Source organism: Balaenoptera borealis, assembly GCF_965194805.1.
Source record: "Balaenoptera borealis genome assembly, contig: HAP1_SCAFFOLD_2219, whole genome shotgun sequence".
Classification (NCBI taxonomy): domain Eukaryota; kingdom Metazoa; phylum Chordata; class Mammalia; order Artiodactyla; family Balaenopteridae; genus Balaenoptera; species Balaenoptera borealis.
This window is the reverse complement of record NW_028122064.1, coordinates 1-22,210: the sequence shown is the minus strand read 5'-3', so window position 1 is coordinate 22,210 and position 22,210 is coordinate 1. Positions and strand designations below refer to the sequence as shown.

The 22,210-nt window shown below is 38.2% G+C and overlaps 1 protein-coding gene across 3 annotated transcripts in view; it reads left to right on the top strand.

Moving 5' to 3' along the window:
• The window catches only part of LOC309622351 (ankyrin-3-like), a 38,079-nt gene extending 18,424 nt beyond the window's left edge, over nucleotides 1-19,655 (top strand). The window contains exons 4-5 of one of the 3 annotated variants that reach the window (XM_082409448.1): nucleotides 14,307-14,413; nucleotides 19,367-19,655. In XM_082409448.1, the coding sequence (XP_082265574.1) occupies nucleotides 14,307-14,413; nucleotides 19,367-19,595 (336 nt within the window). In that variant the 3' untranslated portion in view covers nucleotides 19,596-19,655. The remainder of the gene's footprint in view (nucleotides 1-14,306; nucleotides 14,414-19,366) is intronic. The other 2 variants (XM_082409449.1, XM_082409447.1) reach the window with 2 other exon arrangements.
• The last annotated feature ends 2,555 nt before the right edge of the window (nucleotides 19,656-22,210 follow it).

Sequence of the window (22,210 nt, the reverse complement as noted above, 5' to 3'; positions counted from 1 at the left end):
AGATGGGAGAAGAGCAGAAATCACTTAGGGACATGGGTTTTCACCTGCAGACACCCATCCCACTTTCTTTAGGTGGCAGTGACAGGATCTGATGCTCAAACCCCTATACCCACTCTTTTCTCAGTCAGTGTAGTTTAGAAGGGGCTGAATCCCTCCCTCTTCTCTTCCCCAGGGATGGGCCTCAAATCTGGCCATTCAGAGGATTCCTTGTCCTGGGTTATAGTGATTACATTGAGATGAAATATAAAATCTCAGCCAGTCTAATGAGATTTTGTCTAGCCTTCAGGGTTGCTAAGCTGTAAAGGTGATGTAAACCCAAAGCTCCTCGGGATGTAGCATGAAGATGAAGAATTCCTACCATCTTTTGAGCCGCGGCTGGATGCAGCCATGCCTGAAGTTGCACCACCCGGACTTTCCCACTATATAAACCAGTACATTAATCTCAACCTGCCCCCACCCCTGGGGTGTCTTAAGCCAGTTTAATTTGGGCTTCTGTCCTCACTAATATGCTTGCTCTTGGTGGTGGTCAAACCTGGCCTGAACAACCACCTATCAAGGGCAACGTAGAAAGTCTTCTAGAATCTCAAAGTACAGTTCAACCTTGAGATTCTGTTAGTTTATGCTTTCTCTCTAGGAATAAGTCTTATTTTAACTAAATAAAAAGAAAATGAGGGAACTCCCTGGCAGTCCAGTGGTTAGAACTCCACGCTTCCACTGCTGGGCTCCCGGGTTTGATCCCTGGTCAGGGAACTAAGATCCCGCAAGCTGTGTGTCACAGCTCAAAAAAAAAAAAAAGAATAAAGAAAAATAATATTAAAAAAAAAAAAAGAGCTGGGATTTAATTGCTAGCAACCTGGGTGTTTCCCAGCAAAAATGTCTAGAAAGGCATTCTTTACCAGTTGATCACTAAGGAATGAGGATCTTCCATTGCCTTTCAGTTCTGTTGACATACATGCCATGTGTCTACAAAAAGAGAGAAACAGGGCAGCGGAGGGGCCCTGCCCCTCTCTCGTTAGGTTGCTTTCATCTTGCAGACTTCCCTTTGCAGGACAGATTCGCCCACGTGGTTTGTGCCTAAGGGGACTAGTCGTGGGGCTTCCAAGGGGGACCAGTTTGGAAGGTGTAACTAAACTAGTGTGTAAACAGTTGCACTGGCTGTTGGGTAACAGTGGAGATCATTCTGGAGCCAGTAGTGGAGGCCTCTTGATAGCCTCCGTGTACCTGGAAGCGGCTGTTACATCGTCCACCCCCTAACTCTTCGCATTTATCTCCCAGTCTAGGATTCCAGATCCTTTGGGTTGGACTTGGTCTTCTGGCAGGCTAAGGATGATCTCATGTATATTTAGTTACATATTGTGCTGTGTACTAATACTTGGTATATTAGCAAGGAATGTGCAAATTGGAGAGTTCTTTGGGAGAAATTCATGTTTATTTTTTCAAGACCCGCCCTTTCGCATGATCTCAGTAATAGAAAAGGAGAAGAATGAACAACCCAAAAGGCTGGTTACGCTAATAGTCCTTCCTCCCGTCCCTGCCCACCCCGTTCCACCCCTGCCCGCCCCCTTCCCCCTCCATCGGCAGATTAACTTTCCTATTTCTTTCCTTGAAGCTAATTTCTAAAGGGCTCTCAGGAATGTGCATGGTGGCAGAAGGTCACCAGCCTGGGATTAAAGATTTTCTAGAGATAGTCCCTTGGAAGATAAGCACCTTTGACTAGTGACATTTAATATCCTGCTTTTTCCTCTTCAAGGTGCTTTGCCAGCATTACTTAGGTGATCCACTCAACACCTCTCACAGATTGGTCAGCAAGATTACAGATTTTTTTTTTTTTTTTAAGGCAGAGAGGTTTGTCTTGTAACTTAAGGTAGTACAGTTCGTGTAGACGTCTTGAGCCGGATGTTGATGTGTTAATGCTCTCAGCTTCTATGCTGACCTTGAGTCACCTTCTCTTGTTGAAGTTAGTAGCTAAATTATCTTGAAACCAATCCGATTTGGAAATCTCCAGAACGCAACTTCATTTTGGTTTGTATTCTGGTCTCAAATAAGTCTTGGGGGTAATAAGAGTTGATTTCAAGAAAAGAAATACTTTAGGGAAAAAAAAGACCTGCTTTAGTAAGCTCTTAATTTGTATTTTATTTTGCTGCTTGAATGAGGTTTTCTTTTATGGAATTTAAGGTATACATGATGTTTTGAAACATGTCTTCATTGTGAAATTATGTCCACAGTCAAGCTAATTAACACATCAGTCACCTCTCATAATTACCATTTTTGGGGGTGTAGTGAGAACGCTTGAGATCTACTCTTTTAGCAAATTTCAAGTATATAATCCATTTTTATTCATTGCAGTCACCATGCCGTGCATCAGGTTTCCAGAATTTCTTCATCTTATAACTGAAAGTTTGTCCCCTTTGATCCACATCTCCTCTTTTCCTCCACCCCCCAGCCTATGGTAACCACCATTCTCTTCTCTGTTACTATGAATTAGACCTTTGTTTTCTTTTAAGATGGAATCCATTTCTTAAAAGAATATTTCCAGATAGTCGTGGTGGATGTCCAGACAGACCTACTGTCTGTTTCAGCAGCAGTTTGCCATTTCACTCAGTTATCTGCCATAGATCATAATAATTATAATACTCAGGGCAGCACGTGCCATACGTTTTATCAAACGCATCATCTCACTCTGTGCTTTCAGCCACCTTATGGACTAGGTATTATCAGTACCACTTCACAGACAAAGAGCCTGGGGCTGAGTGTTTTACTTGTCCATTGTCACATTAGGTGACATTCGGTGGTACAGCTGAGAATAAAACTTAGGTCTGATGGCTGCTTGAACCCATTCTGCTGCTGCCCTAGGCCACAGTGCCACTCTCATAAGCAAAGTATGGCAGGCCTGAGTGAAGCATATTCAGCTGGAAGAGTCAGTGTTTAGACAAGTATTTTGTCACGGCCAAAAGGCCACTATTATTTGTTAATCCCGCAGGCTACCCCCTGTAGTCTGATAAAACATATGCCATCCTAAAAAGCTATATATGGGGCCGCAGTGTTATATAAATTTAAGAAATAAATTCAATTATAAAACATCTGGGAGTATCAAGATTATTATTATTATCTGTGATTCTGTTTGCATAGCAATTTAGCATTTTCATATCACTTTGATATTACTTGGGTCATTCCATTCTTATGGTGAGTTGGGGCAGTTAACATTATCCACCCATTACTCACATGCAGAAATGAGGGTTTTTTCAGTGAGGTTTTTTGACTTGCCAGTCGCTGGGCTATGAAGTGATGCAGCCCACCTCAAACCCAATCATCTGTTCTCTGTCTAGGGGATCTGACACGCACATGGGTCCCCCTGCCCTGGCCCTGTCCGATGTGTGGCCACAGGCTCAAGTTATCCTTGACAGGGATAACTACGAAAGCCACCGAGTGCTGGGTATCGACTTTGAGAAGCCTTTGCTCTCCTGGGCTCCCAGTCTGGTTACATCATCCAGCTGTTTCCCAACTAGATCGTGTTTACAGTTTTTCAGATGAGATGCACTTCATTCTCCGTGTGACCTGTTGCTGTGAGTTTTACCTGGGGCCGGTAGCATTAGCAATATCAAGACCACCAGTTCATCTGCAGGACCACCTTCTGCCAGGGGTAGCCAAGTGGACAGACAAGGACCTTAACTGGTGTCGTCCAGCACTGGAGGTTGACAGTCAGCAGCCTGGAGAATTAGCTGATACTGGAATTAACTGGATTTCTTTTTCTTTTCCTTGCAAGTACTTTCTTGCCTTCTACCTCTTTTCTTCTGTGCCTGGACATTTATTTCCAGTCCTGGGCATTTGGGTGTGTCCTCACTGGTGAGGCCAGTGTGTACTTGCTCTCCTCTTTTCTCTGATGAACAGGGCTAGCGAGAAGCTATTTTGGGAAAGTATGAACCTCTTGGAGACAGTGATATCATCATTAGTCAGGCTTTGGACTCTATTGAGTAATGTGCATTTTGATTTTAATAGTATCCTTGATATCACTACCAAGATGAAAAATGATGTGCTTATTCATAATCATTTTTGACTTGGGAGTAAAAGGTCTTCTTAAGTCAGTGTGAACCTTTCCTTAACATAGTGTTCTACTAAAGCCACGCAGCACTGGGTATTGACTTCGTGTTGTCAAATTTTTCAAGTCTCTCTCTGAACTTCAGTTTCCTCGTTTGTAAAATGGTATAATATTATCTCCCAAGGCTACTCCGCCCTGAAGAGTCAAAGAACAAAGTAATGTAAAAGGCCTAGGATAGTCCCTGACATTGAGTTGACAGAGTAGGTTGCAGTATTGCTGTTAACATAGAAATTTAAATGTTTTTGAGTCAATAAATAAGACTTAGGCGTTTAGAAGGTACGTTCTTCTAACTGAGCGGGCTGTGTTGATTTCATATAGGCATCCTGTATATGTAACTGTAAAGGACCAGAGCTGGCCCTGGAATATATTTGTTTTTGCTGTGCTTTCTCCACAAATTATCAGGTTTTAACAAATGAGCTCACATAAATAAAAGTTCTTTGAAGAGTAGAAGCAACTGAAAAAAAAAAAAAAGAAAAACAGAAGCGATTACACATATGTCCGTTGAAAATCCTTTGAAAAGTAGAAACGACCACAGCATGCCAACCCTGGCCTTGGTGCCAGATTTCTGGTGTACATTCTCACTTAATCTTCCTATCAACCAATCATCAATTTGAAAATGAGGAAACTGAGACTGAGAAAAGTTAAGAGACATTCTAAGGATCATAAAAGCAGTAAGTAATGTTGGGGCATCTCCAAGGGGGCTTTTAATAAATAAAGAAAAAGAACAGTCAAAGGCAAAATACCTCCTTTATTCCTGATGGAGGCCAGGTTGAGGGCTGGCTGAGTGTCTGAGCCAAGTGGGCCTGGTAACTGAACCCCTGAAGTGAGCAGACCCCCCACCCAGTGGCCAGCATCAGCGACCCAGGGCAGGCAGCCCCCCCTCACGGAGGTCTGTTTAGGGGAGCAGAGGGGGGATGTCTGCCCTCTGTGACCAAGCTCAGGCCCATGAGAGTGAAAACTGGATCTGAGCGGAGCCTTCCCAGCTACCTTTCCCAAATCTACCACTTAGATAAAGAAATCACATTTCCTGAATATAAAGGGACAGGGCGAGGCCCACAGTGACACAATTGAGTTGCCTTTCTAAAATGGAAAACTTAGGAGTGGGAAAGAAGTGCTCTCTATTCACAAATGGCAAAGGCAGTTTTCAAATCCAAGTCTGTGACTCAGCTCTAAAGCCAAGCTTTTCCGTTAAGCCCTGGGAGCACCCCTACTTGCTGTGGGAAGTTTAAGAGCCGTCTCGAGTTCATCTTTTTTAACCATCATCACACGTAGTGACCTGTTTATCATTTTAAATGTCTATTGGTTCAGTAACCAAACGGAAGAAGAGCTTTTCCTGGTACCATGGTACCATGCACAATGACGTGTCAGAACATCTTGAAATTCATATTGTTGACTAAAATAAGTAAGCAGTTCAAACGGCACGTTTCTGTTTTAAGTAAACATTCGTCTGTAGAAAAAAGTGTTCAGAGACAGGTAGCTTGCAAATGAAGCTATCACTTCATCTCTATAAAAATCATAGGCTCAGATGAAGTGCCTTATTTTTGTGTTTCAGTGGTTGCATTGTAGGAAGAGCATTTTATTTGTCTGTATTTAGGTTATTAAAATTGCTAGGCCTGCCCATAAGCCTCTGCAAAACTCTATGGAAAGAAAGAAAAACTGGGACAAATATCGGGACATATGGCTCATTGTTTTGAACAAGTCTTTTAACTGATTATACATTTGCTCATTTGTGTTACGACAAAGTTCCTGTGAGTGACTTAGGAGGTGTGAGAGTCGGGGAGTTAGGAAGGAGTCAAAGGGATCCCCATGGGCTGGCACACCCCAGCCTCGATAAATATTACATGACGGCGGTCATACCTTTTTGTGGGATACAATTCATTGTTTCAATAATTAATGTCGCCAGTGCATGTTTCTAAGAGTACCAAAGGTAAATAATTTACTGTAATTACCAAAGAGGAGTGATATTATTTATTTCTTAGAACTTGAAGAAAACACGGGTCTTTTGGAAAATAACCTTAGGGCTGCCCCAAATGGAGGAATTGTAGTTTGCTAAAAAATAAAGTAAGCAGCACCACCTACTTTATATTAAATATTTTGCCCCACTCTGAAGGTGGGTTGGTTGGGGTGTTTAAAAGTCAGTAAAATTGGTAAATGAGGCCAGACAAAAACCAACACCTAATCTTTGGTTAACCCATTAAGAATTTGGGAACTTTCTGAAGTGATGTGTTCATCTTCACGGGTTAGGACCCTAGTTCTGTAAACGCTTATTAACACCATTGATCGCATACCCATCCACCAGATGTGTCCTCTCTCACTGAATGCACAGACGGCTGCTCCTCATTCATTTTTGCATTTTCCTAGGATCTAGGTAGGACAGTGACTTATACACACAAGCGCTCTGCAAATTATTGTTCAATTTGATTTCAGGGCTATTTTTTTAATCTTTGTAATTCACAGTAATTTTTAAAATTTAAGTTTTCGTATTATGAACCTTACACACACAAATAAAAAGTCATCACCTATTTATTTATAACTTAGACGGAACCCTGTGGAGATTTTCCCCTCAGCTGGCCTAGATTTATACAACCTGTGAGCTATAGCTCAATCTAAAACTGTGACTAAGCTGATAGCAAGCAGGAAAGATCTTTTTGGAGTAACATCTTCAAGGAAAGGTCCAAGCAGCGTGGAAATGACTGTGTTAAAGTCGCTCCGACTGGATTAAGGGTCTCCTGGCCAGCGAGCATCTTCCCTTTGTCTCAGCGGGCCCCCAGCTGGCAGACGGGCTCACAATTTACTTTCAAATATCTTGGCCTGGCCATAGGATCTGGTGTTTAAAAGGAAAGAGGCACATGAAGATTTCCCCTGTCTGCAACACTCTGGGCAAAGAATATTCTTTGCCGGGTGATCTTTGGCTGTTGCAACACGTGAGAATTAACCATTCAAATAAAGGTCCTTCTCCATTTGGGAAAAAAAAAAAAAAAGTCATGTTCTTTTACAAGACATACTCAATAGGCTTACAAAAAGAATCCCCATATACACCTTCAGCCCCCAACTTCTCCTCTCCAGAGACAGCTGCTCGGGGTACCTTTTGATGACTGAGTACGAAGCTTACGGGATGCCCTCTGCATGGCTGAGGGCTTAGCATCTGTGATTTCCACTTAAGTAATAAGTCTGGGATATTTCACTGGAAAATCCCAGAGAAGACTCCCCATTTTCTGCCTCAAGGCTCTGTCCCTAACTGTCTGTCTGGGAGACCAGTAAAGGTAGAAGGCTGGGTCTGAACATTCATTACATAAACTTTCAATTAATCTCCATTTTCATTATGGTGCCTCTGACCTTCTAATCTTCTGCCTCTGGTCTCTATGCCTCTAGATTTCTGCCAAGGTTGATGGGGGGTGAGTTATTTGGCAACTGATAAATCAGTGAGGGGATTATGGAGATCGGATCACTTTTTAGAGAGACTTTCGACCAATCCTTGTTTTTCTGCTGATGTCTTCTCTTATTCTCTTTGCCTGTGTGTGTGTGTGTGTGTGTGTGTGTGAGTGTGAATTCTTGACTGTCATTTTACTGGGGTTTCAGTAGAAAGCAGATCTTTAGAAGGACGAAAATTGAGATTGATTTCGTTTTTGGTGTGTGAGCCAATATCTTTCATCAGATTTGGAACATCTTAGCCATTCTCTCTTCAAACATAGCCCCTACCTTATTCTCCTCTTCTACTTCCGAGAGTCCAATTACACACACGTTAAAACCTTTCACTGTGTTCTACGTCTCATACTATTTTCTGTATTTTCCATTCTTTAAAAAAGTCTACCCTTGACATATACTCACCACTATATTTAAAATGGATAACCAGCAAGGACCTACTGTAGAGCACAGAGAACTCTGCTCAGTATTCTGTAGCAACCTAAATGGGAAAAGAATTTGAAAAAGAATGGATATATGTATACGTATAACTGAATCACTTTGCCGTACACCTGAAACTATCACAACATTGTTAATCAACTATAGTCCAATATAAAATAAAATTTTTTTTAAATATACCCTTCATTTTGTATATTTTTCCATTAACACTTCCCATATATTAACCCTGTTTCCTATTGTGTTTAAGAACTGACATTATACTTAGAACTGAACAAAGGCCCATTTGATTTTCTTACGTATATTCCAGTCCTCTGTTGAATCATCCACCTTTTAATTTCTTTTCTCTATCTTTTTTCCTATTTTCTTAAACATACTAATCATAGTTATTATGATAACTATAATCAAAGTTCTTATTAACTTCCTTCAAAATGTAGGATGACTTGGGAGTCTATTTATAGTATCTGGGTTTGTTGTTTTTTTTTTTTTTTCTGTTTCTGTTCGTGTGCTCTGGCCATGCTTGGCAGTTTTTCATTGCATGCTGGACATGATGTATAAAAACAAGTTTGTAGACACGACACACCCAGTGATGATAATATTCCTTCAAAGAGGATTCACCATCCCTCTGCTAGGCAAAGAGTGGTGGCTGATTCTTCTCATCCAATCAAGATTTTGCTGAAATGAGGCTGGTTCGCAGCCCTGGTAAATCTCAGGCTACCTCTGGTCTGTCCCTGGCCCTTCAGGGTCCTTATTTGAAATTCTGGTATGATCTTTGGGTCCCCTCCCCTTCCAAGTCTCACACTCTAAATCTTTTTCTCATGAAACTGCCCAAAAGCTCTGTTATGCCTTTCAGAGATTTTCTAGTTAATTTTTTAGCTTCCTGTTCTGCACAGCTCCAGAATTTATTTATTTATTTTAAAATTTATTTTATTTATTTATTTATTTATTTTTCACCAATTTTGTTATTTCTCAACTTGTTTATAACATTTTAGTTGCCGTTCATAGTTGGTTTTTTCCCCTTTTTTTTTTTTTAATCAGTCATCAGTTTTATACACATCAGTGTATACATGTCAATCCCAATCGCCCAATTCAGCACACCACCATCCCCACCCCACCGTGGTTTTCCCCCCTTGGTGTCCATACATTTGTTCTCTACATCTGTGTCTCAACTTCTGCCCTGCAAACCGCTTCATCTGTACCATTTTTCAAGGTTCCACATACATGCGTTAATATATGATATTTGTTTTTCTCTTTCTGACTTACTTCACTCTGTATGACAGTCTCTAGATCCATCCATGTCTCAACAAATGACTCAATTTCGTTCCTTTTATGGCTGAGTAATATTCCATTGTATATATGTACCACAACTTCTTTATCCATTTGTCTGTTGATGGGCATTTAGGTTGCTTCCATGACCTGGCTATTGTAAATAGTGCTGCAGTGAACATTGGGGTGCATGTGTCTTTCTGAATTACGGTTTTCTCTGGGTATATGCCCAGTAGTGGGATTGCTGGATCATATGGTAATTCTATTTTTAGTTTTTTAAGGAACCTCCATATTGTTCTCCATAGTGGCTGTATCAATTTACATTCCCACCAACAGTGCAAGAGGGTTCCCTTTTCTCCACACTCTCTCCAGCATTTGTTGTTTGTAGATTTTCTGATGATGCCCATTCTAACTGGTGTGAGGTGATACCTCATTGTAGTTTTGATTTGCATTTCTCTAATAATTAGTGATGTTCAGCAGCTTTTCATGTGCTTCTTGGCCATCTGTATTTCTTCTTTGGAGAAATGTCTATTTAGGTCTTCTGCTCATTTTTGGATTGGGTTGTTTGTTTCTTTAATATTGAGCTGCATGAGCTGTTTATGTATTTTGGAGATTAATCCTTTGTCCGTTGATTCGTTTGCAAATATTTTCTCCCATTCTGAGGGTTGTCTTTTCGTCTTGTTTATGGTTTCCTTTGCTGTGCAAAAGCTTTGAAGTTTCATTAGGTCCCATTTGTTTATTTTTGTTTTTATTTCCATTACTCTGGGAGGTGGATCAAAAAAGATCTTGCTGTGATTTATGTCAAAGAGTGTTCTTTCTATGTTTTCCTCTAAGAGTTTTATAGTGTCCCGTCTTACATTTAGGTCTCTAATCCATTTTGAATTTATTTTTGTGTATGGTGTTAGGGAGTGTTCTAATTTCATTCTTTTACATGTAGCTGTCCAGTTTTCCCAGCACCACTTATTGAAGAGACTGTCTTTTCTCCATTGTATATCTTTGCCTCCTTTGTCATAGATTAGTTGACCATAGGTGCATGCGTTTATCTCTGGGCTTTCTATCTTGTTCCATTGATCTATGTTTCTGTTTTTGTGCCAGTACCATATTGTCTTGATTACTGTAGCTTTGTAGTATAGTCTGAAGTCAGGGAGTCTGATTCCTCCAGCTCTGTTTTTTTCCCTCAAGACTGCTTTGGCTATTCGGGGTCTTTTGTGTCTCCATACAAATTTTAAGATGATTTGTTCTAGTTCCATAAAAAATGCCATCGGTAATTTGATAGGGATTGCATTGAATCTGTAGATTGCTTTGGGTAGTATAGTCATTTTCACAATATTGATTCTTCCAACGCAAGAACATGGTATATCTCTCCATCTGTTGGTATCATCTTTAATTTCTTTCATCAGTGTCTTATAGTTTTCTGCATATAGGTCTTTTGTCTCCCTAGGTAGGTTTATTCCTAGGTATTTTATTCTTTTTGTTGCAATGGTAAAAGGGAGTGTTTCCATAATTTCTCTTTCAGATTTTTCATCATTGGTGTATAGGAATGCAAGAGATTTCTGTGCATTAATTTTGTATCCTGCAACTTTACCAAATTCATTGATTAGCTCTAGTAGTTTTCTGGTGGCATTTTTAGGATTCTCTATGTATAGTATCATGTCATCTGCAAACAGTGACAGTTTTACTTCTTCTTTTCCAATTTGTATTCCTTTTATTTCTTTTTCTTCTCTGATTGCCGAGGCTAGGACTTCCAAGACTATGCTGAATAATAGTGGTGAGAGTGGACATCCTTGTCTCGTTCCTGATCTTAGAGGAAATGCTTTCAGTTTTTCACCGTTGAGAATGATGTTTGCTGTGGGTTTGTCATATATGGCCTTTATTATGTTGAGGTAGGTTCCCTCTATGCCCACTTTCTGGAGAGTTTTTATCATAAATGGGTGTTGAATTTTGTCAAAAGCTTTTTCTGCATCCATTGAGTTGATCATATGGTTTTTCTTCTTCAATTTGTTAATATGGTGTATCATATTGATTGATTTGCGTATATTGAAGAATCCTTGCATCCCTGGGATAAATCCCACTTGACTGTGGTGTATGATCCTTTTAATGTGTTGTTGGATTCTGTTTGCTAGTATTTTGTTGAGGATTTTTACATCTATATTCATCAGTGATATTGGTCTGTACTTTTCTTTTTTTGTAGTATCTTTGTCTGGTTTTGGTATCAGGGTGATGGTGGCCTCATAGAATGAGTATGGGAGTGTTCCTTCCTCTGCAATTTTTTGGAAGAGTTTGAGAAGGATGGGTGTTAGCTTTTCTCTAAATGTTTGGTAGAATTCACCTGTGAAGCCATCTGGTCCTGGACTTTTGTTTGTTGGAAGATTTTTAATCACAGTTTCAATTTCATTCCTTGTGATTGGTCTGTTCATATTTTCTATTTCTTCCTGGTTCAGTCTTGGAAGGTTATACCTTTCTAAGAATTTGTCCATTTCTTCCAGGTTGTCCATTTGATTGGCATAGAGTTGCTTGTAGTAGTCTCTTAGAACGCTTTGTATTTCTGCGGTGTCTGTTGTAACTTCTCCTTTTTCATTTCTAATTTTATTGATTTGAGTCCTCTCCCTCTTTTTCTTGATGAGTCTGGCTAATGGCTTATCAATTTTGTTTATCTTCTCAAAGAACCAGCTTTTAGTTTTATTGATCTTTGCTATTGTTTTCTTTGTTTCTGTTTCATTTATTTCCGCTCTGATCTTTATGATTTCTTTCCTTCTGCTAACTTTGGGTTTTGTTTGTTCTTCTTTCTCTAGTTCCTTTAGGTGTAAGGTTAGATTATTTACTTGAGATTTTTCTTGTTTCTTGATGTAGGCTTGTGTAGCTATAAACTTCCCTCTTAGAACTGCTTTTGCTGCATCCCATACGTTTTGGATCATCGTATTTTCATTGTCATTTGTCTCTAGGTATTTTTTGATTTCCTCTTTGACTTCTTCAGTGACCTCTTGGTTATTTAGTAACGTATTGTTCAGCCTCCATGTGTTTGTGCTTTTCACGTGTTTTTCCCTGTAATTCATTTCTAATCTCATAGCATTGTGGTCAGAAAAGATGCTTGATATGATTTCAATTTTCTTAAATTTACTGAGGCTTGATTTGTGACCCAAGATGTGATCTATCCTGGAGAATGTTCCGTGCACACTTGAGAAGAAAGTGTAATCTGCTGTTTTTGGATGGAATGTCCTATAAATATCCATTAAATCTATCTGGTCTATTGTGTCTTTTAAAGCTTCTGTTTCCTTATTTATTTTCATTTTGGATGATGTGTCCATTGGTGTAAGTGAGGTGTTCAAGTCCCCCACTATTATTGTGTTACTGTCAATTTCCTCTTTTATAGCTGTTAGCAGTTGCCTTATGTATTGAGGTGCTCCTGTGTTTGGTGCATATATATGTATAATTGTTATACCTTCTCCTTGGATTGATCCCTTGATCATTATGTAGTGTCCTTCCTTGTCTCTTATAACATTCTTTATTTTAAAGTCCATTTTATCTGATATGAGTATAGCCACTCCAGATTTCTTGTCTATCTTTCTGTGAATGTGGTTTTACTTCCACAGGCTGCAGGATTGTAGTTTTTCTTGCTTCTGCTGTCTGCCCTCTGGTGGTTGAGGCTATCTAAGAGGCTTGATGGGAGGCTCTGGTGGTGGGTAGAGCTGACTGTTGCTGTGTGTTGATGTTATTAATGGGTGCTTTACCAGTGCTCATTGATTGATCAAACTGAAGACACCTGCTAGTGTTGGAGGGTCTCCTGCAGAGGCGGGAGCTGGCTGTGGCTCACTGCGGGAAGAAGGACACTGGCAGCAGAAGTTCTGGGAAGTATTCCTTGGCGTGAGCCCTCCCAGAGTCCGCCATTTGCCCCACCAAAGAGCCTGTAGCCTTTTATTTATTTATTTATTTTAATTTTTGCCTGTGTTGGGTCTTTGTTGCTGCACTCAGCTTTTCTCTAGTTACAGCGAGCAGGGGCTACTCTTCGTTTCGGTGCCTGGGCTTCTCATTGTGGTGGCTTCTCTTGTTGTGGAGCGTGGGCTCTAGACGCGCGGGCTTCAGTAGTTGTGGCTCGTGGGCTCAGTAGTTGTGGCTCACGGGCTTAGTTGCTCCATGGCATGTGGGATCTTCCCAGACCAGGGCTTGAACCCGTGTCCCCTGCACTGACAGGCAGATTCTTAACCACTGGGCCACCACGGAAGCCCCAGCCCCAGAATTTAGCAAATGTTCTGAACAGAAATCTGTAGCATGCTTGAGGCCACCCAAATCTCCACCAAAACTCCCTTGGTTTTTCTGTTCCCCAGCAGGTAGCCCCTGTAGGCACAAAACCCAAATTCTGTCTGCACTGGTAATTGACAAATGCCCCCAAGATAAAAATGGCAACAAAAAGCTCACCTCTTCCAGGTAACCACCTCTCCAAATATAGCTCCTCAGTTTTGCACCTCAGTTGTTCTCTGCTGCCCGCAGAGATGATTTCTACACTTACCTGTTGTGCTTAGCACAGCACTAGGCTGCTGCTGGCTTCTCTACCCAACTTGGAAACAGAAGTCATCAAGCTTGAATTTTTTTATTTTTATTTTGAGATTCGGAAAAGAAATTTACAATTGTCAGATTAATTTAGAGATTGTTGAAGTACTTAAAATCATGGTTAGCATTACTTCTGTGATATTCCTTGTGCCATGCCAGTTACTCAAGATGGTTTCTTAAAAGACTGAAATAATACAGCGTATCAATAAACTTCATTTCTAATTCTTGAAACTTCAATGTATACCTGTGGAGGAATGTACAGTCAGGCCCATGGATGCAGAGGGCCAATGACATTAGTTATTTTATATAAGGTACTTGAGCATCTCCGGATTTTGGTATCCACAGGGATGGGTGGGTGGGGGGTGTCCTGGAACTGATCACCCGAGGATACTAAGGGACAACTGTAAAAAATATATATATATATGCTTATTTTGAATTTTAGACTATCTGGACTGTGGAGACATACAGGTATATTTTGTACGTACAGAGAAACCACTGTCTTGGATGGGTTGTTGACACAATATATCGTTTTATATTTCAGCATCTAACATTCACAAGAGAATTTGATTCAGATTCTCTTAGACATTACAGCTGGGCTGCAGACACCTTGGACAATGTCAATCTTGTCTCAAGTCCTGTTCATTCTGGGTAAGTAACCAAAAAGTCACTTTTCCTATTAAATTAACATTGCACTTACTATTTGCAGTTATAAATTCATATTGACAAGCTTCACATGTATGAGATATTGATCTTCTAAAGGACTTCATTAGTGACTATATGTGGCATATATTTGTAAATCATTAGTAAATATTTTTTCTAAACAAATCTGCATATCTATTTTTATTGGTAAAAGCACCATGTTAGAAAGGAAATTAATAAAAGTATTGGTGCATAACAATTTCCTGGCTATTCTGGCACTACTTTTAGATCTCTAATTTTCCTTTTCAATAAAAAAAATTTTAATATAGTCATTTCTCTTAATTTTACTTTATTCAAATGAAGTTTTTTTCTGAGTATCTGATTTTCCTGAAATAAAATTATAATGAAGTTGTATTAAATTAAAATTGTTTTTAAATAAATGAATTTTTAAAAAGAAAAGAAAAAGTGAATGTACCAACGTGTGTACCCTGGAAGTGCTATAGTAAAAACCACATCAAACAGGCTCCTTGTTGCTGCCCTGTTAGTCAGCAAAATTTGAGGCAGGCAGCTAAAAGGTGACCTGCTTCAACTGCTGAAATGATAATTATTGTATTTTTAGATATTGGATTCTTAGCCTATTATAGGTAATTAAACTTGGGATAATTGATTCACATACAAATGGAATCGAAATAATTCATTAAGATGATGAAAATTTCAAAGTATTTTCACCTCTGAAATTGACATTTAGGACATAAATTAGTGGTGATCCAGGACAAGTGCAGATTCAATTTATTTAATTCTGAATTAAATAAATTAACAATATTAACATTTGTGAAGTGCCTTATATATTTTATGAAGTATTTTTTGCTGCTTTCAATTACAATAAATTGTAATGGCTAACCTACCTAGTGCTTTTCATGTATCTGGCATTGTGCTAAATCTTTTACACGTATTATCTTATTTAATATTTATTTGAACCTTAAAATGACACTGAGATAGGCTTTACTCATTATCCCCATTTTACAGAGGACAAGTCCTAGACTCCGAGTAATGTTGCAGGTTAAAGTATTCTTACACAATTGTGGCTTGTAACACCACAATTGTGAAAAACAAGTCACTGCAATGTCATTTAAATGGAAATAATTCACATGAAAGTGCTTTATAAACTATAAACTACATGGTGGTCTTTGAATCATTAATATTGCATTTCTTTAATTCAGTTAGGAAAAGCTTTAATTATAGTAATATTACATTTTAAACTGCTTTAAATAGTTACACAATTTATAGTAGATGTATTTGGGTCTAAAATTGCAAAAGCAAAAAACAGAGCAAAAAAAAAAAGTTGAGAAGGAAAATATAAAACACCCAGAATACATTCATTAAGTGGGCAAACATACTGAAGAGTTTTTTTAACCAAACTTGGTAAATTGCCACCATGTGACAAAAATCTAGAACCAGCACTTTGTATTCTACATAGGAAAGAAAAGCACTAGGGTTTAATTTAGTAAATTGAGAAGTTGAGGGATCACAGGATAATAAAATCAGAAATGAGCTTTCCCCTGCACTGAGGCAGTGTAGTATTTGAATATGCAACTAACCTCTCCTTCCCCTTGAATTCACTGAAGACAGTAGACTTTTGCAGGAAAGGAAAAGTAATGGCAGCTAGTTGGGCTTATTTGAAAAGGAAAATATACATTTGGTATACACTTGGAAATAGTTCACTAATGCCAGGTCTATGGTGTAGCTTATATATAGCCATTTAAGGCAAATCTTTTTCCAAGTTGTCCCACAAATGCCAAATGCCTTGGTTTCATTTTCTGATGGTTTTTATTTTTCCTTTGCTTATCATTGACATTTTCTGTTGCTTGCTTCTAATTATCTTACATTAATTTTTCCCATTTGCTTTCTAAATTATTTTGCAGCTATTCTTCTCCACTTCCTCAGTATGATTCAAGGTGATAACTGTGTCTTTTATGTGAACCATCCCTTTTTGTATTTTTAATTTATGTGAATTTTTCCCACAGTTAGATTGTGTCAATGTCTGTAGTGTATCAGCATTTGTCATCCTGCTGTTCCTAAAGCTAGAAACATTCGTGTGTTAGTTTTAGGATCATTTGTAGAATTCCTGCTTTAGTTTAAATATTAATAAGATACAATGAATATGATTAAATATCACCTTTTCATTTGTTTCTGTAAGTTATATTGCATGAAATTTTATTTTGCATACAATATGTAAGGGATGAGTTAAGAAAACAAATCATTATATTTCATAATGCTATTGAATAATAGGACTCAATATCAGGCTTAAACACCTACTCCCATCTTTCCTCAGTCTTTTGGGTCTGTAAAATTGAAAACCATAGAACAATAAATAATCCGTAATGAGCACCAACTATGCACTAGTTGCTACACAGAACACAGACAAAGAGATTCTTCCAATTTTATAAAATCTTCTAAGCCATGGTTTTTCCATTTGGTTCTGATATTCTTTGTAGCTGGGGTATTTTTATATTGGCACTGGTAACCTTCTTACACTACCTTCACTTTATATATATATATACTTTATATATATAAAATATTTATATATGTATATATTTTTTCCATATTTTTTTTCAGTGTTAGTAACCAAGTCTGACCTAGGCAGTTTCTGAGCACACTTAACAAAATGGGTTTTTTCATTGGTTTATTCAATAAACATTTACTGTGTGCTTATTATGTATGGGAACTGTGCTCAGCTCTGTAGGTCAAGCAGTGAACAAGACAAACCTGATCTGAATTATTATCTGTATTAGTGAGACTCAGCTGTTTGTTGCCAGGGCAAAACACAGCCCTCTCAGTGTAAACACTCCAGTGTTTATCTGTATCAATACTAATACAACTGCATTTTCAAACCCAGAGTTTATCTGGAATCATTTTTAATTCATTCTGTTACTCTTAGTCCCAAGCACAAGTTGATTTTTAACTACTGGAAGCTGGGAAAGATCAGATTTTTGTGTTGGGCTTCCTTATAATATGCCACATTGTCTTTATTACTGAATAAAAGTAGTTGTTAAGTATGTAGATGTCTAAAAAAGTATAGGCTCCCCAGACCAGTTTCAAGTGACCCTTTTATCATTCAACACTGGAGACAATTCATCTGGACACTTGTACAAGTGAACAAGTATCTTTGTCTTTGACTAGGGAGGAGTGATTTTTGTTTTGTTTTGTTTTGTTTTTGAGAGACTCAGTCTCTTGCCCTCATACTTCGAATATCCTAGTGGTTCCGGTCTCTCAAAGTACGTATAATGATATCAAAAACATATGAAACCATTAATTAATCCAGAGGAAAACAGCTAAATCCAAAATGAGCAAAAGGGTGTGAAGTTGATTCCACCTCACTGATGACCAGAGTTGGTTCTGAAAATCTGATAGGCTGAAAAGTGACCCCCATGCTCTTGCCTCTCTCCATGGGGATGGTGGGTCCATCTGCTTTGTTGAAGAGGTTACTCTTCCAAGGTCAAGAGGCATCACTCTTTAGGAAAGGGTCTCCAGCTAGGACTGCCAAGCAAGGTCTGAAATCTATTTGTAGGATGTTAGAACTGTTTTTTAGAAGAGTAAATAGTAGAGGATTTTGATGGATGGGATTATCCTCCTTCCCCCCTGCCCAAATACTGTAGGTATTCAAACAATTTTCTAAATATCAACATTTGGTGCTCTCCCACTAATAAGCGTATTTTCACATGTGAAAATTAGAATGCAAAAAATACGTGTTTCTGTTCCCCAGTCTCTGACTTGCACTCTTCCGTATGTTGGGCTCATTGGTTTACATACATCAGAGTGCTTTACAACCCGGTGACAGTGGTGGGAGGAGTCACGGAGGTCTTTTTTTCACGAACACATGATAGGAATCAAGATATTACCCAAATAAGTTTGGGGTTAGCAGATGCAAACTATTATACATGGGATGGATGAACAATAAGGTCCTACCTACTGTATAACACAGGGAACTATATTTAATATCCTGTAATAAACCATAATGGAAAAGAATATGAAAAAGAATATATATATGTATAACTGAATCACTTTGCTATACAGCAGAAATTTACACAACATTGTAAATCAACTATACTTCAATAAAATTTTTTTAAAAAGATATTACCCAAATATGACACAGTTAATTCTTTACATCTTCATAGCTACATGCAGACAAATAATCTTTCCTCCCTAGCTTTAATATAACAGCCAATGACAGAATTGTATAACTTAGAGATATTTTCTAAAAAGTCTGTTCAATCATTTTTGTATTGCTGTACAGATACTCAAATGTAGGTTATTTTAAACAGTTTTTAAGCCAAATTGATATTGAAAAGATTAAACCCCTTTCCATCAAAATTGCCTTAGTAAAAGTTTAGTCACCTTCTTCTTTTATTCTTATTTTCTGCTTTGTGAAAATAGTAAAAATTAGAGTGTTGGTATGATTAAAGATACATTCATTTTATGAGTTGTACATGTTTAAGACATACTGTGGAGTTTCATCTTACTTGTTGAGGGGGAGAGATTCCATAGTTGGCACATGGCTAAGACCATTGATAGGTAAAATGACCCTTGAATGTAAACTTAAACCACCCACAGGGACCGCATACAGTGGGTTTGTTTTTAAATGCAAGACAGTCGTTTAATAGCCAGTTTTTATCCCAACTTTGAAACAGGCACTCTTCCTTCATTTTGAGCATCTGACAGAGTGGTTGGCTTCTGTTCGGAGGCCATGCACCATCAAAAAATAAAGTGTCGTGTTTTACTTTTTGCTCAGTTCACAAGTCAAATGCATGTTTGATGTGACTCCACTGTATTTACTTCCAATGTATTCTTAAAGAGAGGGAATGATAGCTACCTTGTCTGTCACTTTAACATTCAGTTTCCAAACTCGCTGTGAAAACGGCTTCTGTCTCTCCTTGATTTGGCCTCTGATCTTCCCCCCTGCAGGTTTCTGGTTAGCTTTATGGTGGATGCAAGAGGCGGCTCCATGAGGGGAAGCCGGCACCACGGGATGAGAATCATCATTCCTCCTCGCAAGTGCACTGCCCCCACCCGTATCACCTGCCGTTTGGTAAAGAGACATAAACTGGCCAACCCACCCCCCATGGTGGAAGGAGAGGGATTAGCCAGTAGGCTGGTAGAAATGGGTCCTGCAGGGGCACAATTTTTAGGGTAAGTCATTTTGTCAGTTTTCATCTTGGCCCTCATACCACATCTTTGATTTTCTTTACCCTTGTCAACTCAAGTAGTTAAATCTGTTGAGTTGGACCATTTCAGTCGAGTACAGCATTCACGTAGTATCAGAGGTCACAAAGCTGTGTAATCCTCTGAAAAGCTGGTAGGCTGGTACTTCCTTAACTCAGTTTGCTGGCCAAAGGTTTTACTAACCGAGAAGCACGTTCTCTGCTCAGTGAGTGCACGGAACCCCAGCGGCCCCCGCGGAAGTCAAGGCACCACTCTTATATATCACACGTTGAATAAATGGCTATTTTGGGTACATGTCTTTTTAATGATAATTTTGGGGGGAACAATCCACTGCGATATGGTATTTTACAAAAGGAAAAAATGAATTTATTTTCTGAGGTGGCACTTGGGTGCAAATCAGGCAGGCTCTGTCGTGACGGACAGTTTGTTCACAGTTTCCCCTTCTCGTTTCTCTTCCTGCTGCACGGATGTTATTCAGTAAACTGCACCTTCCTACCAATCCTCCCCCTGTAAATGAGGGCGAGAGCTTGGTTAGCCGAATCCTGCAGCTTGGGCCTCAAGGAACAAAATTTATTGGGTAGGATCTTTATAGACAAGATACAGAATGTCTACAATTCTTTTTCCATTTTCAATTTTTTTCTGTCACACCCATGGTCTTATTCTTGTCTTAATTTTATTTTCGGTTTTTAATGCTTTCAGTTGATGTGTGTCACTGAAAGAAGAAAAAAAAATCATAGTGGCTTGACTTAATGCAGCACCGCTACCTATCTTGTGCTTTTCAAGCATGTGGAATTCACTGCAAGCATTCTGCTTTCATAACTTTGTGCTTCTGTAAACCTTTCTTTAATTTGAAATGTTTCAACTGATGATGATAGTTTTTAAGACAGACTGATAGTCTAATTTTAACCCAGTGTAAAAGAAGATATTTGCAGGCTTTGAATCAACATTTGCTGTAAATGATATATATGTGTATATATATATATACCTGTATATATATATATGTGTGTGGAGTTACATTTTTTAAAAAGTGCTTATGGGCTGTGAGATGGACAAGTCATCAATAAGTAAACTGATTTTGAAAAAATGTTGGGAATACAAGATATTTAAAGAAAATCAAATAGGCAGCAGGTAGCATATTCTACTAAAGTTATTATTTTGTTCTGTTTAAGCTGAAATGTGTTGGTATTTGTCTGTCTGCTTATCTGTCTGATTGGTGTGTTTGCATTGGCAGTCTGCATGAAGAAACCTGTTATGAAAAGTTATGCTTGGCTTTCACCTTGGTCCCAGACCCTTGTTCATTTCTCCTCTCCAATACTGTTGAATGTCATACACAAAGCCACATTCCTGAAATATTTAGAGTGACAGTATCTGATGCATTAACCTGCAAAGATTGTATCTAGTTTTCAAAAAAAGAAAAATTTAATGTCTAATCACCAGGTGTGGTTAAAAACTAAGGTAAACATCTTAATAACTCTTGAAATTACTAACACTATTAGGAATAGTTGATTTTGTTTTTACCCACTGAAAAATAAAGGGATTATAAAAAAATTTTCAAACCCTTAATTTGAATTAATTATAATTATTTTGCCCAAAGTAAAATTTTCATATTTATCATCCCATTTTAAGTGAATGCTTTTGTAATAAATTAAATATTAATATGTTTTTATTTATGTCGTTTGGTCATTACAACTACTGTCCCTTTTTATGCTATTACCTATTTAAGCCTGTATCTTCTGTTACCACATGTACATAAACACATAGGCTAAGAGGTGAGGTTACATACAAACTCTGTAGGAGAATAATGATACTGTCTACTTAAATGTCATAAAATAAAGCTGCACAATCCAACTACATAAACTGTGTGTGATTGTGGTCTGCTTACTTCCATTCATCTTTTTTAGCATTTATCCTACTTCAAAATTTAACAAAATTATTCCTGTGCTTGATTGACTATCTTCAATTTGCAGCCATTTTTTCACCTTCTTTTGCAAAAGGACACTGTCAAAAATTAATAGATCATTATATGACAATTTCAAACCAATAGTGCTTTTTCGGAAAGTTTAGTTCCTATGCAGTCCTACGAGAGCTAGGAAATTACGCTGCCCATTTCACAACGTAAAAATCAAAGAAACTGTCTTGACTATACAGGCCATGAAAGTTATGAAAACTGACCGTTGGAAGGAGTGGATTGTTATATTGATTGTTTTCTTGCTAAGGGAAAAAAAATCAGTAATCTTTCAAAATAGGCAATTTACAGAATTTCTTTTTTAAAGAAATGACTGTGTCCTTTTAAATCATGAGCGTTTTGTATAATACAATATACTATTGTGTTTTAAAAAATGGACCAACTTTCTTTCTTATGGTCTATTTTAATAACTTTCAATTCCTCGATTACTTACATGTGCTGAATATTTTCCCCCTATTAAATCAAATGCCTAACATATGATAGGCCCCCAAGAATTGTTTGTGAATGAATGAATGATGGCATGTTTTCAGGCTTCTAATATATTATTTAATTAGCAAATGATTCTGCAGCTTTGAAATCATTCCCAACCTTAGTGGCACCTCTGATTTTCAAATGAATAC